The sequence below is a fragment of the Schistocerca nitens genome, chromosome 10 (genome assembly GCF_023898315.1).
Source record: "Schistocerca nitens isolate TAMUIC-IGC-003100 chromosome 10, iqSchNite1.1, whole genome shotgun sequence".
In the NCBI taxonomy this organism is placed as follows: domain Eukaryota; kingdom Metazoa; phylum Arthropoda; class Insecta; order Orthoptera; family Acrididae; genus Schistocerca; species Schistocerca nitens.
Window position 1 is genome coordinate 219,397,682 of NC_064623.1, and position 18,364 is coordinate 219,416,045.

The 18,364-nt window shown below is 42.5% G+C and overlaps 1 protein-coding gene across 1 annotated transcript in view; it reads left to right on the forward strand.

The window, feature by feature from the left end:
* LOC126210020 (uncharacterized) overlaps positions 1-18,364 on the forward strand; it is a 161,887-nt gene that overhangs the window by 24,602 nt on the left and 118,921 nt on the right. The window contains exon 3 of the mRNA XM_049939124.1: positions 15,797-15,908. Coding sequence (XP_049795081.1) covers positions 15,797-15,908 — 112 coding nt within the window. The remainder of the gene's footprint in view (positions 1-15,796; positions 15,909-18,364) is intronic.

Below are 18,364 nucleotides of genomic sequence, written 5' to 3' on the forward strand. Positions count from 1 at the left end.
CCTTCATTTATCATAAGACCCAGTTTCTTACTTGCTCGACTTAAGGTATGTCTTTCTTTCTGAGCGTTTGATATCCTTGCTCTTATCTTGCCATTACAAGAAAATGATCTGAATCCATGTTAGGGCCACAAAAGGTTTGAACATCCAGCAAGTTAGATTTATGCCTTTGGTCTATCAGTATGTGATCAATTTGATTAATGGTTCTACCATCAGATGACCTCCATGTGTCCTTGTGTATCTCCTTATGGGGAAGCCTGGTAGATCCCACTATCATATTCTGGGAGGCTGCGAAGACGATCAGTCTTATTCCATTATCATTAGTGGATCCATGTTTACTGTGGGCTCCAATTATGGACTGGAACATGTCTTCTCTTCCAAGTTGTGCATTAAAATCACCCAGCATGATCTTGATGCCATTCCTTGGACACTTATCATAAACTTTTTCAAGGGCATCATAGAAATCATCTTTTAGGTCTTCAGTAGATTCTTCTGTTGGTGCATGTTCATTAATTATACTATAATTAAAGAATCTTCCTTTAGTTATAATTACTGATAGCCTTGGATTAATGGGTGTAAAATTCATCACCAAATGTTTCAGACCTTTATGAACAAGGAAATCTGTACCAAACTCATGTCTGTCATCATCACAGCTATGGAATATAGTGCCCTCTTTCTTTTGCAGTACCCCACTCCCTGTCCATCGAATTTCTTGGATGGCAATAATGCTCTCCCTGAGCTTCCCCTGCTAGTCTAATTACTTCTTTAGTGAGCCTGGGCTCCATAAAGATTGAACATGCCAGGTACCAGTTCGTAGATCGGTTTTCCACTTTTTAACCATTAATTGTCCAAGATCTGTGCCACGTTGTCGTCTATTAATCCGTCTGGCTTCTACTCTTTGGGTTTTCGCGACTTTGCTTTTTGAAACAGGAAGAGGGTGTTAGCCTTGAGCCCAACTCCCAATCTGGAGGACCAGGATTTGTATTAGGTTTACTTCCCTAGGGAAGCTGGCTTCACTACTCCTCTAGAGCTCTCCCTGCCCTATGTTGTGGGACACACTTCGTCTGGCTCCTCAGTTGAGACCAATCTGGCTTAGGTGACCCTGCCAGTAGCTACACTACCACCGGCATAGCCCTCGATTTCACGGAATCACACAAGCCCTCCTGCCTGGCACTAAAGGTGCCTGCTACAAGGCAGTGTCCCATTGGATGGTATTGTTGTTATTATTATTATTGTTGTTGTTGTTGTTGTTGTTGTTGTTGTGGTCTTCAGACCTGAGACTGGTTTGATGCAGCTCTCCATGCTACCCTATCCTGTGCAAGTTTCTTCATCTCCCAGTACCTACTGCAACCTACATCCTTCTGAATCTGCTTAGTGTATTCATCTCTTGGCCTCCCTCTACGATTTTTACACTCCACGCTGCCCTCCAATGCTAAATTTGTGATCCCTTGATGCCTCAGAACATGTCCTACTAACCGGTCCCTTCTTCTCGTCAAGTTGTGGCACAAACTCCTCTTCTCCCCAATGCTATTCAATACCTCCTCATTAGTTATGTGATCTACCCATCTAATCTTCAGCATTCTTCTGTAGCACCACATTTCAAAAGCTTCTATTCTCTTCTTGTCCAAACTATTTATCGTCTATGTTTCACTTCCATACATGGCTACATTCCATACAAATACTTTCAGAAACGACTTCCTGACATTTAAATCTATACTCGATGTTAACAAATTTCTCTTCTTCAGAAACGATTTCCTTGCCATTGCCAGTCTACATTTTATATCCTCTCTACTTCGACCATCATCAGTTATTTTGCTCCCCAAATAGCAAAACTCCTTTACTACTTTAAGTGTCTCACTTCCTAATCTAATTCTCTCAGCATCACCCGACTTAATTCGACTACATTCCATTATCCTTGTTTTGCTTTTGTTGATGTTCATCTTATATCCTTCTTTCAAGAGAATGTCCATTCCGTTCAACTGCTCTTCCAAGTCCTTTGCTGTCTCTGACAGAATTACAATGTCATTGGCGAACCTCAAAGTTTTTATTTCTTCTCCCTGGATTTTAATACCTACTCCAAATTTTTCTTTTGTTTCCTTTACTGCTTGCTCAATATACGGATTGAATAACATCGGGGAGAGGCTACAACCCTGTCTCACTCCCTTCCCAACCACTGCTTCCCTTTCATGTCCCTCGACTCTTATAACTGCCATCTGGTTTCTGTACAAATTGTAAATAGCCTTTCGCTCCCTGTATTTTACCCCTGACACCTTTAGAATTTGAAAGAGAGTATTCCAGTCAACATTGTCAAAAGCTTTCTCTAAGTCTACAAATGCTAGAAACGTAGGTTTGCCTTTCCTTAATCTTTCTTCTAAGGTAAGTCGTAAGGTCAGTATTGCCTCACATGTTGCAATATTTGTACGGAATCCAAACTGATCTTCCCCGATGTGGGCTTCAACCAGTTTTTCCATTCGTCTGTAAAGAATTTGTGTTTGTATTTTGCAGCTGTGACTTATTAAACTGATAGTTCAGCAATTTTCACATCTGTCAACACCTGCTTTCTTAGGGATTGGAATTATTATATTCTTTTTGAAGTCTGAGGGTACTTCGCCTGTCTCATACATCTTGATCACCAGATGGTAGAGTTTTGTCGTGACTGGCTCTCCCAAGGCCGTCAGTAGTTCTAATGGAATGTTGTCTACTCCCAGGGCCTTGTTTCGGCTCAGGTCTTTCAGTGTTCTGTCAAACTCTTCACGTAGTATCGTATCTCCCATTTCATCTTCATCTATATTCTCTTCCATTTCTATAATATTGTCCTCAAGTACATCGCCCGTGTATAGACCCTCTATATACTCCTTCCATCTTTCTGCTTGCCCTTCTTTGGTTGGAACTGGGTTTCCATCTGAGCTCTTGATATTCATACAAGTGGTTCTCTTTTCTCCAAAGGTCTCTTTAATTTTCCTGTAGGCAGTACCTATCTTACCCCTAGTGAGATAAGCCTCTACATCCTTACATTTGTCCTCTAGCCATCCCTGCTTAGCCATTTTGCACTTCCTGTCGATCTCATTTTTGAGACGTTTGTATTTCTTTTTGCCTGCTTCATTTACTGCATTTTTATATTTTCTCCTTTCATCAATTAAATTCAATATTTCTTGTGTTACCCAAGGATTTCTACTAGCCCTCGTCTTTTTACCTACTTGATCCTCTGCTGCCTTCACTACTTCATCCCTCAGAGCTACCCATTCTTCTTCTACTGTACTTCTTTCCCCCGCTGCTGCCAATTGTTCCCTTATGCTGTCCCTGAAACTCTGTACAACCTCTGGTTTAGTCAGTTTATCCAGGTCCCATCTCCTTAAATTCCCACCTTTTGGCAGTTTCTTCAATTTTAATCTTCAGTTCATAACCAATAGATTGTGGTCAGAGTCCACATCTGCCCCTGGAAATGTCTTACAATTTAAAACCTGGTTTCTAAATCTCTGTCTTACCATTATATAATTATTATTACACTCCTGGAAATTGAAATAAGAACACCGTGAATTCATTGTCCCAGGAAGGGGAAACTTTATTGACACATTCCTGGGGTCAGATACATCTCATGATCACACTGACAGAACCACAGGCACATAGACACAGGCAACAGAGCATGCACAATGTCGGCACTAGTACAGTGTATATCCACCTTTCGCAGCAATGCAGGCTGCTATTCTCCCATGGAGACGATCGTAGAGATGCTGGATGTAGTCCTGTGGAACGGCTTGCCATGCCATTTCCACCTGGCGCCTCAGTTGGACCAGCGTTCGTGCTGGACGTGCAGACCGCGTGAGACGACGCTTCATCCAGTCCCAAACATGCTCAATGGGGGACAGATCTGGAGATCTTGCTGGCCAGGGTAGTTGACTTACACCTTCTAGAGCACGTTGGGTGGCACGGGATACATGCGGACGTGCATTGTCCTGTTGGAACAGCAAGTTCCCTTGCCGGTCTTGGAATGGTAGAACGATGGGTTCGATGACGGTTTGGATGTACCGTGCACTATTCATTGTCCCCTCGACGATCACCAGTGGTGTACGGCCAGTGTAGGAGATCGCTCTCCACACCATGATGCCGGGTGTTGGCCCTGTGTGCCTCGGTCGTATGCAGTCCTGATTGTGGCGCTCACCTGCATGGCGCCAAACACGCATACGACCATCATTGGCACCAAGGCAGAAGCGACTCTCATCGCTGAAGACGACACGTCTCCATTCGTCCCTCCATTCACGCCTGTCGCGACACCACTGGAGGCGGGCTGCACGATGTTGGGGCGTGAGCGGAAGACGGCCTAACGGTGTGCGGGACCGTAGCCCAGCTTCATGGAGACGGTTGCGAATGGTCCTCGCCGATACCCCAGGAGCAACAGTGTCCCTAATTTGCTGGGAAGTGGCGGTGTGGTCCCCTACGGCACTGCGTAGGATCCTACGGTCTTGGCGTGCATCCGTGCGTCGCTGCGGTCCGGTCCCAGGTCGACGGGCACGTGCACCTTCCGCCGACCACTGGCGACAACATCGATGTACTGTGGAGACCTCACGCCCCACGTGTTGAGCAATTCGGCGGTACGTCCACCCGGCCTCCCGCATGCCCACTATACGCCCTCGCTCAAAGTCCGTCAACTGCACATACGGTTCACGTCCACGCTGTCGCGGCATGCTACCAGTGTTAAAGACTGCGATGGAGCTCCGTATGCCATGGCAAACTGGCTGACACTGACGGCGGCGGTGCACAAATGCTGCACAGATAGCGCCACTCGACGGCCAACACCGCGGTTCCTGGTGTGTCCACTGTGCCGTGCGTGTGATCATTGCTTGTACAGCCCTCTCGCAGTGTCCGGAGCAAGTATGGTGGGTCTGACACACCGGTGTCAATGTGTTCTTTTTTCCATTTCCAGGAGTGTATTATTAATTTTATGGCCAGATCGGATCACTTGAGTCACTCCACATTCAGTTTTTCTTTGAAGATTGCACTGTTCAGTTCTTGTGATCCATCCGGTACTATTTCATTCTTTCCAATTGTAATTTTCTCAGTTAATCCGAAATTTCTGTCACCTTCCAGGTTTCATTCCTGCTGACAACTGTGGTTCTTAAGAAGAGTATTAATTTTATTATATTTGTTCTCTGCATCTGTTATCTTGAGTCCACCTGCTTTAAGCTCTTGCTGAATTTCTCAGATCTGTTGTTCTCTTGTCTTCTTTCTAATATTACTCATCTCAAGTTTTTGTTAAGTCCTGTTTCCTTACAGTCACAAAATGTAGAGGAAATAAGTAAGAGATTTTTATTTTCTTCATTGTGCTGTTCAGTCTCTCGATAGAAAGTTTCTTTGGGGAGGCTTCTCGAAACTCCTTTGACCAGGTATTTTTTATTTATGTGAGTTCTGATGATTCATCTTTCAGTTTTGAGGGTCTTATCAGTTCTTTCATTCTTAACTTTGAGCAGGGTTTTGGAAGTATAAGTAGTTGTGGGAGATTTTACTGTTTTTTTGTTGAATTTTAGTGTCTACTGGAAAGCATTTCTTATTATTTGTTGACCAGGTTAGAAATTGAGCTTTTTCAGTTTGTTGGTTCCATTTATCCATGTTTTTTTCTCACTTAAGTTATGTATGATGATGATTTCTTGAAGATATTTAAGCTGAAGCACTATGTAAATTTTTTTAGGTGTTTATGAAGACTGTACTTGTACACAGGGGTTTCATGGGCACAATCTCAGTTTTCTCGAAGGATACTAATAATCATGTTTTTAAGGTGATTATTTAGAGACTGGTGATCTGGGCACAAACTTGTAGCATGTCAAGAGCTGAGAGAGCTAAATCATCTGCAAACCCCAGGCAGTTGCTTCGTATTAGGGCTTTACTCCAGTTTTGATTTTAACTGTTTTGTTTTTTGCCAAATCTGCGTGACATAATCGAGGGCTACATTGAAAAGCATTGGGGATAATCCATCACCTTGTCTAAGAACACTTTTTACTGTGAAGATTTTTGAAATTCCTTTACTGAAATTTATCTTGGAATTTGTGTCGGTTAAAGTTAGTTAATTGAATTTTATTATTTTGGGTTGAAGATCACATGATCCAAGGGTTTTTGAAAGTGTGTATCTATGGACTCTATCTTATGCTTTTTTTGAAATCTTTGAATGAAATAAAGAGCTGTTTTTCTGCACTTATAACATTCTATTACTAATTTTAAGCTTAGAATTTGGAAGGGCAGCTTCTGTTTGGGTGAAATCCACCTTGGTACTTTCCAAATTGTGGTTCAAGAATGTTTTTGATCTTGTTGTAAATTACACGAGAAGAAATTTTGTATGTGTGCTCTAGAAGGGTATTCCTCTGTAATTGTCTGGTTGAGTTTCATCTCCTTTTTTTTTAATTAGGTAAGGTAGTTCGAGGTCTGTATTTTGACACTAGACGGGCAGATCAGGTCCGACAACCACCTCGTCATCCTCTGCCAATGGCATCATTGAATGTTGGATGGAGGGGCATGTGGTCATCACATTGCCACATGTTGTCGGGCTTTTTGATCTCGACTGCTTATCAGTCGAGTAGCTCCTCAGCTGGCATCACGAGTGCACTCTGTTCAGGTCCTCCCACCGAGGAAAAATCCCTGCCAGTGCCGGAAATCGAACCTGGGTCTCCCACATGGCAGGCAACTGTGCTGATCGCTTAGCTGTGAAGGCAGACCTTTCTTTAAAATTATGAATCCAGTGCTCTGGAATTTTCTCTGCGGTCCACATTTTGATTAGATGTCGGTGGAGATTTACGATTGCAGTTTTTCATACATTTTCCCAGTTTTCTGTGCAGAGTAGATTATCACCGAATGCCTCGCAATTATTTAGTTCTGTGATTGCGAGTTCTACCTCGTCAATGGTCGGAGGATTGACTACTTCAGTGGTGGTTTAAATGAATGTGTCCTTATGTATTTGAAACTTTTCCAGAATGTTGCCACAATTTAAATGTTTGTGAATGTCTCTGTGAGGAGCTCTTCATTTTATTGGTTATTGTGCACCAACTTTCCTGATTTGTATCTCAGCATTAATTTTGGCATTCTTATTTTTTAAAAGATATCTGCCGAATGTTTGCTAACAGTATCATGACTGGTTCTTCTTGAAATTTTCTTCCATCTGTTTTACAGTGTTTTTAAGATATTAACATTTTGTTTGTCTTATCATTTAATGAGTTGAGTTCCTTTGTTTTATTAGTTGTAATTTTGATGGAGTTGGTGATTAATCAAGCTCGAAGTCTTCTCTCTGCCGCTTGATCGTTTGCTTAATTTCAACAATTAGTTTTCTTAATGGAAAATTGAAACTGATTTTTTTGTTATTGTTTTTAATTTGACATTCCGTTCTTACAGTAAGTTGATGCTGAAACAATCTCCTCAGATTTTCTGTAGTAATCCATAGTGTTTATTAATTTGATTTGGTCAAATTTTCTCTTATTTTGATTTGGAGGTTTTTTCTTTACCATAGGGCTTACTTTTATTCTGATATCTACAACATATTGAGTAGACCTGTGTCTATAACCTTTAGAACTTAAGTTTTGTAGCTTTCTTAACAGTGAAATTTGTCTATGCAAACATAGTCTAGCTGCCATTTACCTTTTCTGAAGTTGGGATATTTCCTTATTTTTAGTTATAGTAGTTTCCTTAAAAAGCGTGTTGATTTTGAGATAAGTGTGTCGTTGCTGCAAAATTTCAGTCAGTCATTGATCATTTTTGTTGGTAAGCTGTAACTTTCTCCTCTAACAGTAAAGTGTCTTGTATCCTGCTGTGTGCCACACTATTAGGTTGCTTCATTATACCTACATCCAGTGGGGTCACTGGAAGCAGTGAACAGACAGCATCTCTGGTCGACAAGTCACATGGTATGTCTGCTGGCCAGCAGTCGCAGGCTAACTCTAGCTTGTGTTTCCTCTAGGTGACCAGCTGATGTATTGATGACAACCTTTCACTACAACAGTTATATATGGATATCCTTTGGAATGACCGTTTTACGACTGGGCCTGCTTCGGCTCTGAGTGTAGTGATATTCTGCATAATCCTATTAAGTTCTATTTCAGTGGACTCTGATACCATTCAGAGGTTCAGATTCATTGATGGTCTGGATGCGTGGTGTGGGTAGACCTGCTGACAGAAGTGTTACCTGCTGCTGGCTGTAATCCGGGCTGTTTTGCCATAGATTGAATTGCTTGGGAAGTTTTTATTTCCTTTTCCAGCTTCCGTTCACCAGTTTCTTGTCCAGCTGCCATTGGCTGACTACAGTACTTGTGGCAGGACAGGCAGCCACTGTGCAGTTTTCTTTGGCTCACCCAATGCCATTTTCTGGTTTCAGTGAGTCTACAGAATGGCGAGAAAATTACCTATGCCGATTCTTGCTGGACTGCCAGGTAAGGCATACTGTTGACTCAATTAACAGAGCTGCCTTGTAATTGTCCAGCAGTGTGGAGTTATATGAAGTTATGCAAAATTTTAAGTTCTCCACTTAGCCGGAGAAACTCCCATCTGACGAACTTTGGTGTTTGCTTACACAGTATTTCTGACATCAAACCCAAGTTTGGTGGCATGGTTGCAATTTATGCAGCACACCACAAGCACACTGGCCAGTCATATGCTGCCTGTATCACCGATTTGCTGGATCTCTTGTCTGTTGTTGAATTGGGTGTCCCAAATGTGATGTCATATACAGACTCACTAACTTTGGGGGTGATTGTCCAGTTAGCACCTGATCCTGAGATCAAAACTAGGACATTGACTTTGGCCAACACTTCTTTATCCATCTTTGCTCAGCTTGCTGAATCGCCTGAATTTACAGAGGGGCAAGAGATGTCCTTTCTGACAGTTGGCAGATGTCCTATTAGGTGAGCATGGTAAACAGCCCCTGGTGCCCTGTGGGTCTGCCCTGGTGGACTTTCTCTTGCCAAGTCACTGTGTGTTGATGCTGTTGATGATTCTGGCACATTGGTGTTGTGGCACCACCTGTTTCATCTGTGTTGAGCTTGGCACGTTCGTGACATGCGTAGTGTAGTAATTCCTGCCCACTTTGTTTTTCATGTTCTCAGTGTCACTTTGCTTCTGTTTTCGTTGGGTGAGCCTGTGGTTCTGCCCTGATTTCCCTTTGGGGCATGTTCGATGAGAGTATCCACACATGGAGGCCGTGTGTAGGATTGCCGTTAGGTAGACCATAGACCACAGTTTGTAACAGTCGGTGTGCTGAGGTCGATCATCGGACATCCCTGTGTTTTTGTTGGTCCCTGGGACCTGTCCCTGAAGACCGGCACAAGTTGCTCTGGTGTACTTTGCTGGTATTACTAGTAGATGAGTGACTGGTTGAATTTCAAGCAGACATTGGAGTAACAGTTAGCACCAGTAATTTAGGTACACACAGGATCTTGGGCTGCCTGGTTTTGCAGCGGCCACTATGTCACATTGTGTCTAACAGTAAACAGTGTATTCGTTTGAGGAGGCAACTCTCCATCTCTGCACTATATAATAATGCGGAACATCAGCAAAATATTTGCGCAAAATTTTTTTGGTGATGATGCTTTTTCTGTTTTCATTTTCAGATATTTGATGAAGTCTCGGTCGATCCCATTTCAGGATTTGGAGTCCTTTTTACAGTCGTACAATCTGCTCTTTGAAAATACCTTGGGTCAAGCAGAAAATTTCAAGGGATACATTTGTCTTAAGTCACTGGCACTGCCTAAATTTTGTCAGCCTCTTCAAATTCGCTTCTCCATGTGTGACAAGGCAAAGGCTGAGGTGCAGCAGTGGCAGGATCAGGGTGTTGTATCTCCTATTTTGAGAGAAGATTTTTGGAGATAAGAAGCTCTATGAATATCAGGAGCTCAGATGGCCATCCAGTGCTAAGCAAAGGAGGAAAAGCCGAAAGGTGGAAGGAGTATATAGAGGGCCTATACAAGGGAAGAGGATGTAGATGAAGGCGGAATGGGAAATATGATACTGCCAGAAGAATTTGATGGAGCACTGAAAGACCCAAGTTGAAACAAGGTCCCTGAAGTAGATGACGTTCCGTCAAAACTAGTGATAGCCTTGGGAGAGCCATTGTGACATGGCTCTTTCATATGTTGTGCAAAATGTATCAGACAGGTAAAATACCATCAGACTTCCAAGATCAATGAAATAATTCCAATTCCAAAGAAAGCAGTTGCTGACATGTGTGAAAATTACCAAACTATCAGTTTAGTAAGTCATGGTTGCAAAATACGAACTTGAATTCTTTACAGAAGAGTGAAGAAACTGTTAGAAGCTGACCTCAGGAAAGATCACTTAGGATTTTGGGGAAATGTGGGAACATGCAAGGCTACACCGCCCCTACAACTTAAGGAAAAGCAGAGAAAACCTTTGATGATGTTGACTGGAAGACTCTCTTTGAAACTCTGATGGTAGCAGAAGTAGAATGCATGGAGCAAGAGGATATGTACAACTCGTACAGAAACCAGACAGCAGTTATAAGAGCCGAGTGGCATGAAGGGGAATTAGTGATTGAGAAGGCACTGAGACAAAGTTGTAATCTATCACAGATTTTATTCAATCTGTACATTGAGCATGCACTAAAGGAAACCAAAGAAAATTTGGGAATAGGAATCAGAGTTCAGAGAGAAGAAATAAAACTCTGAGGTTTGTCAATGACATTGTAACTTTGTCAGAGGCATCAAAAACCTTGGAAGAGCAGTTGAATGAAACGGATGGCGTCTTGAAATGAGGATTCAGGATAAACATCAACAAAAACAAGACAAGGGTAATGGGTTGTTGTGGAATTAAATCGGGTGATACTTCGGGAATTAGATAAGGAAACAACACTTACAGCAGTAGATAGGTATTTCTATTTGGGCAGCAAAATAACAGATGATGCCAAAGTAGAGAGGATATAAAATTTAGACTGGCAATGGCAGGAAAAGCATTTCTGAGGAAGAGAAATTTGTTCACTTCGAATACAGACTTAAGTGTTAGCAAGTGAAACATGCATGATGAACAGTTTAGACAAGAAGAGAATAGAAGCTTTTGAAAAGTGGTGCTACAAAAGAATCCTGAATATTAGATGGGCTGATCATGTAACTAATGAGGAGGTACTGGAGGTGTTGGGCAGCGTGCTCAGCAACTGGGTGGCACAGCTGTATCTTGGCTACAGTTTTTCAGTGGCCACTTGTGTAGGCAGACAGTTTTTCAGTTGTCATGCCCTCGTAGAATGCAGCACAGTGCTTGCAGCTTAGGTTGTAGATCACATGTTTGGTTTCACAGGTAACCCTGCCTTTGATGGTAGGTGATGTTTGTGGCCAGTCTGGAGGAGATGGTGGTGGGAGGAGACATGGGACAGGTCTTGCATCTAGGTCTACTACAGGGATGGCAAGGGGTTGGAGGCATGGGTTGTGTAAGGATGGATGAGGATATTGTGTAGGTTCGGTAGGCAGTGGAAGACCACTTGGGAGGGTTGGGAAGTGTAGTGGGTAGGACATTCCTAATTTCAGGGCACAATGAGAGGTAGTCAAAACCCTGGTGGAGAATGTGATTCAGTTGTTCCAGTCCTAGGTGGTACCGAGTCAGAAGGGGAATGATCCTTTGCGGCTGAACGGTGGGGCTTTGGGAAGTGGTGGGTGACTGTAGAGCTGAGGCATGGGAGATCTGTTTTTGTACAAGGTTGGGAGAATAATTACAATTTGTAAAGGTCTCAGTGAGACCAATGGTTTATTTCGAGAGGGGCCACTGCCCACTACAGGCGCGACAGCCATGGGTGGCTAGGCCGTATGGATTGGGTGGCAGCGGTAGAAGTGGAGATACTGTTGGTGGTTGATAGGTTTGAAATGGATAGAGGTACTGATGTAGGAGGTGGAGGTCAACATCGAGGAAGGGCTAGGTGAAGCAAATGGGAGAGAAGCTGTTGAGGTTCTGGAGGAGGAATGTGGATAGGGTGTCCTCACCCTCAATCCAGATCACGAAGATGTCATCAGTGAATCTGAACCAGGTGAGAAGTTTGGGAATCTGTACGGTTAGGAAGGAGTCTTCTAAATGCCCCATGATTAGGTTGCCATAGGATAGTGCCACGTGGGTGCCCATTCCTGTACCCGGATTTGTTTGTAGGTGATGCCTTCAAAGGAGAAGTAATTGGGAGTGAGGTTATAGTTGGTCATGGTGACCAGGAATGAGATTGTAGGTTTGGAATCTGTTGGGCATTGAGGAAGGTAGCGTTCAATAGCAGGAAGGTAGCGTTCAGTAGCAGCAAGGCCATGGGCATTAGAGATGTTAGTGTAAAGGGAGGAGGCTTCAGTAGTGACAAGCAGGGCACAGTGTGGTAAAGGAACATAAACTGTGCAAAGTTGGTGGAGGAAATGATTGGTATCTTTTATATAGGAGAGTAGGTTACAGGTAAGAGGTTGGAGTGTTGGTCTATGTCTTTTAGGAGGGGCACAGTAATTGGCCACATTGCAGTGTTCTGGGCGGTTGGGTTTATGGACTTGAGGAAGCATGTAGAAGGTAGAAGTATGGGAAGTGGTAGGGTTGAGAAGAGATGTAGACCCTAGGGAGAGGTTCTGGGACCAGCCTAAGGATTTGAGGACAGACTGGAGATTCTGCTGGATTTTCAGAATGGGGTCACTATGGCAGGTTTTGTAGGCGAACAAATCTGACAACTGATGAAGTTCTTTTGCCAGATAATCCTTGGGATTTTGTCAGCAGGTAGTATTATAATGTTGGGATCTGTTTTTAGGTGGTGGATTGTGGTTTTTTGTGTGACTGTAAGGTGAGCTTGCATCTTGAGGGGTTTGGGGAATGATGGCGACACAAGGTTCGAGGTTAAGAAATTCTGTAAAGTTATCAGGGGGTAATTTGAGGGCAGGGGAGGAGGGGGGGGGGGCACAGTTGGATGGAGGAGTGAACTGGGTCAGGCTGGGTTCCACATTGGTCTTTGGTTGAGTCTGATTGGTAGGGTTGATGGCGAAAAAGTGTTTTCACTGTAGGAACTGAGCAAAGGTTGTTAACAAGTCCAGAATGACTGAATTTGGGAGTGAGGCAAAGGTAAGTTTTGTGACGGCCTTCGTAGCGACAACACTTCGCTGTAGAAACGGCCTACGAAGTCACCGCCACACTTTTAATAGCGGGCCGACCGGTCCGCTGGAACAGTGAACAGAAAGATGAAAACCCAAACACTCGGATTAAATTAAAGTCGGTACTTATCTTTATTAACGACGATACAGAACACAGTGGTGAACATGGTCTACAGAAATCTGTCTAGTTCGAGTCGGTGCGGCTATGTCGGCGTCGGCTGACGACAAACAGCAACTCTGCTGCGATGTACCCACAACTGACTAGCAAGTACACAATTCGGTGGCGAGTCTACAACTGAGCGGCGAATCCAGAACTGTCCTAGCGCTCGCGACTCCAGCGCTTAAGAAGCCAGAAGCCAGCGGTGGCGCGCGCAGACTTGCGGCGATTTCCTGTCTCGCTGGCGCTGCTTATGCGGACGGCGTCCGGACTTTGATGCTGCCAACCTTTTGGCAGCGGTCGCGGGTGGCATTACTGGCTAGGATATAACAGTAAGGCCTTTGGAAAGAACTGCTACTTCTGTGGAACTGCCCCACCCTCAAAAGCCCCCTCTCATCTAAAGAGACACAAAACACAATCACGGACCTTTCCTCCAAAAACCCTTAGCTCCACAAAAGTATCAGTGCTTTCCAAAGGCATTTCTTCTGCAACTCCTTGAAGGGTACATTAACAGCAGGACCAGCAGACAATCCATTTCATTACATAAACTCAGCCTTTGAATCAGTTAACTTGAGTAATTAAAGTCATTGTCACTAGAAAAAACAGTATCTACATTTACATCTACATAGATACTATGCAAGCCACTGTACTCTGCGTGGCGGAGGGTACCCTGTATCACTACTTGTCATTTCTCCTCCTGCTCCACTCGAAATAGAGTGAGGGAAAGACTGTCATATGAGCCCTAATGTATCTTATCTTTGTGGTCCTTAAGCACAATGTATGTGGGCTGCAGTAGAATCGTTTGGCAACCAGCTTCGAATGCTGGTTCTCTGAATTTTCTCAATAGTGTTTCTCGAAAAGAGCATTGCCTTTCCTCCATGGATTCCCATTTGAGTTCCCGAAACAGCTCCGTAACACTTACATATTGTTCAAACCTACTGGTAACAAATCTAGCAGCCCACCTATGAATTGCTTTGATGCGTTCCTTCAATCTGACCTGGGACAGATCCCAAATACTTAAACAGTACTCAAGAATAGGTCGCACCGGTGTTCTATATAAGGTCTCCTTTACAGGTGAACCATTCTTCCCTACCACACTTTTCATGTGCTCATTCCACCTCATAGTGCTTTGCAATGTTACGCCCAGATATTGAAACAATTTGACTGTCAGGCAGGGAACTAGTAATACTGTATCCAAACATTATAGGTTTGTTCTTCCTACTCATCTGCATTAACTTACATTTTTCCACATTTAGAGCTATCTGCCATTCAACACACAAACTGGAAATTTTGTCTAAACCATCTTGTATCTTCCTACAGACACTCAACTTTAAAACCTTACCATACACCACTGCATCGTCAGCAAACAACTGCAGATTGCTGCCCACCCTGTCCACCAAATTGTTTATGTATATAGAGGACAACAGTGGTTCTATCACACTTCCCTGGGGCGCTCCTGACAATACTCTTGTCTCTAATGAACACTCGCTGTCAGTGACAACATACCGGGTTTTATTATTTAAAAATTCTGTGGGCCACTGACATATCTGTGAACTTATTCCATATGCCCGTTCCTTTGTTAAGAGCCTGCAATTTGCACCCGGTCAATTCCTTTCCAGAAATCTAGAAATAGTGATTTCCCTAAAATCGTTTCAGGCAAATGCCGGGATGGTTCCTTTGAAAGGGCACGGCCGATTTCCTTCCCCATCCTTCCCTAACCCGAGCTTGCGCTCCGTCTCTAATGACCTCATTGTCGACGGGACGTTAAACAACACTAACCTAACCTAAATCTAGAAATATGGAATCTGCCTGTTGCCCTTCATCAGTGGTTCTTAGTATATCATGTGAGAAACGGGCAAGCTGAGTTTCACATGAGCAATGCTTTCTAAATCCATGCTGATTCGTGAACATAAGTACCTTAGTCTCAAGAAAGTTTATTATATTCGAACTGAGAATATGTTCAAGGATTCTGCAGCAGACAGAAGTTAGGGATATTGATCTGTAATTTTGTGGGTACATTTTTTTTACTTTTCATATATACTGGAGTCACCTGCACTTTTTTCCAGTCACTTGGGACTTTGTGCTGGGCAAGAGATTCACGATAAGTGCAAACTAGGTAAGGGGCCAGTGCCGTAGAGTAATCTTTGTAAAAACAAACTGGGATTCCATTTGGACCTGATGATTTATTTGTTTTCAAATGTTTCAGTTGTTTCTCAACAACAGGTATGTTTATTTCTGTGTCATCCATATGGGAGTCTGTCTTTTGGTCAAATGAGAGTATGGAGCAAATTGTTAAAAGTGCACTGTAAGCTAATTCCTTGACACTGCCTAGTATAAATGCGAAACTAAGTTATGTTAAAAGTTTCCTTTTTCTACATTTTCATCTTTTCCTCTTGTTACGGTATACTGATAATTTTTTACTTATGGACCGTCTGACAGCAACTGAATAAAACACAATTTTAGTAAAAAGTAATAAGTAAAAAATTATCAATACACCGTAATATTACACGCAACTGAGGAAGACAGGACTACTAAAGTTGAAGATGTTTTCCTCTTGTGTTTGTTCTAGCTGTAGCTGCTCAAGTATTTCCACATACAGAATGTGTGTGTCTGACAAAACAAGATTGAGGCACTCTGTTGAAGCAGCTGCTTCAACAAACAAACGTACCAGGGAAACTCAAGTAAGAGCACAAAATATTTTTCTTTGTTTGTTGGAAAAAGTAACAGTCTTTTTTGTTGGATGTGACACAGAAAGGATGAGGTGTTCAGTCATAGAGGTCTTTGACCAAATACTCAGAGAGATAAGAATTTAACAAATCATTGGATAATATAGTTAACTTGAAACACAAATTGAAATCATATTCTCTTGACAACACTGCTACTCAGTAGAAGAATTATGAATGTGTTGTAATACAATAATACCCTTGTGTGTGTGTGTGTGTGTGTGTGTGTGTGTGTGTGTGTGTGTGTGTGTTTTTCAAGAGAGGGATAGAGAGACACTGAACATAGTTTAGTATAAATCACTGTATGTATGTTAAAAAAGAGAAAAACTTAAGATATCATGTAAATGGTCAGTATGTTGCCTTGTTTTCTGCTAAGAGGGTGTACTATGATCATAAAACTGACTTGTTCCATATCATAGTGAGAGGCTAATATCGTGATCCATGGAACATGCGTCTAACTAACCAGGATAGTGCCGCGAGATGTAGCAAGAACAAACGCAGTAAAAAATGCATGCTGTCCTCCTTGGTCCAGAATCCAGGGAGACTTTTCTTCTCAGTCCTGTAGTAAACTCATCCTCTCTGTTTTATCAGATCAGAACCTCTTTGTACAATGTTTATGCCAGTTCCCAATCGTCCTTTTTTTCCCATCATTTCCTTGTTCACAGGCCTTTAATATTCTGGGTGGAAGTTTTTTTTCCTTCCTCAGCCTATGGCTACTTTTTGGTGAACACAAACAGCATTTTTGGTACTCTGTAGTCATTGGTCTTCTGTTTAAGTATGTTCATATACAGTGCACCTAGTTTCGTTACCCAATTCATCATTAAATCTTCAACCATTTCTTTATGTGTATTGTTTTGCCATTGAGCTTTCAGAGTTCTGTTAGGGTCCTTGTGTTATTATTCTTATGGGACGTGTGGCCGAAGGAAGTAAGTTTAACTGCCTTGGAGTAGTGTGATCAAAATAACTTTTCACTTTTGATGTTCAGATGGGTGGAAGAGGGCTAACAACATTGCTCCAGTATTACCAGTGATGAGACTCCACCAACAGTTAGGTAGGTGTAGTTAACTCTGTTGCTGCCGCATCAGTCAACAGGAGCATGTGCTATAAAGCATCAGTAGCTTCTGTGACTTCTGCTCAGCACGCGTTGGCAACACTGCTCCAGTCCATTGGATCCTTGCCAAACTGTCAAAAGTTGCAAATTATCTTAATAACACTGTAATGTATGTTTCCCACAGCGTTATGCACCTCATTGTTTTTCCTGACCTACATTTTTCTTTCTTTTTTTTTCAGTTGTTTGTTTGAGCTTCTCAAGTTCTCTCTTTGCATCTTTTACATTAAGATGTTTGTTTCTGATGCTTTCAAAACCTCCAGTCATTGTCAGCCACTCTCTTTAGGTATTTGAAGGACTGGCTCACTGATTATCATCCTACACCAGTTTCATTTTTATCAATGAATCCTTAATATTGCTGTATATTTTGTATAGTTATGTTAATTTTTTCTCTCTAATCAAGACTTGGAGTCCAATTTAATCAGCTTGTTCATGGAGTTCATCAGTCTGATCATTCGGGTACATAAACCGAAGATCACAAGCTTATATATGAACACTAGCCTAGGCAATCTGTATCGAGTCTGATTTTGGTTCAACAAGGGTCAAATCCCCCATCAGTCATCCAGATTTAGGCTTCCCATGTTTCTGTAAATCACTCAGTGCAGTTATGATGTATTTTGAGAGTGTTCTCTTGTCATTGACAGGACATTAACCCTAATTTTCCTTCTTTGTTAGTGTGGCTCCTTGAAAACTGTTTCCACTTTTCACTCCTCTATATTTGTGAACTATTCTTGATTCTCTGATGGTCTTTGGTAAGGCCCTTTTAGAGATACTTTAATGTCAAAGAATTATGTGATTTTATGTAAAAAAATTTATATTTAGTTATTCATTCATTTATTCATCCATCTATCCATCCATGCAACCAGCCAAGGACTATATTATGATGGTATTGGATTTGTCATCATAGTATAGTTATAATACACACATCAAAAAAAGTTTTGCATCACCCCATTACCAGAACTCCTGAAGATAGACATTGACTGTGGATACTGTATCACAGACACAGTCCCTTCGGCTGTTCAGAAATGTCACTAAACCCACCCAAAGATGTAAACAAGCATGCATGTGCAGCACCTATTAGATGGAGTGGGTCCAACAGCCAATCAGTTCCAGTCATTCCACCAGGGAGTTACACGGCTTGTGTTGTCTGTAGTTCAACCAAGCCTAGACGGTCAATACCGCGGTTCAATCATGTCCACATTGTTACTTTGTGCCAGGAAGTGCTCTCAGGAAGGGAAATGTTCAGGTGCCTTGGAGTGAACCAAAGCGATGTTGTTCAGTCATGGAGGAGATACAGAGAGACAGG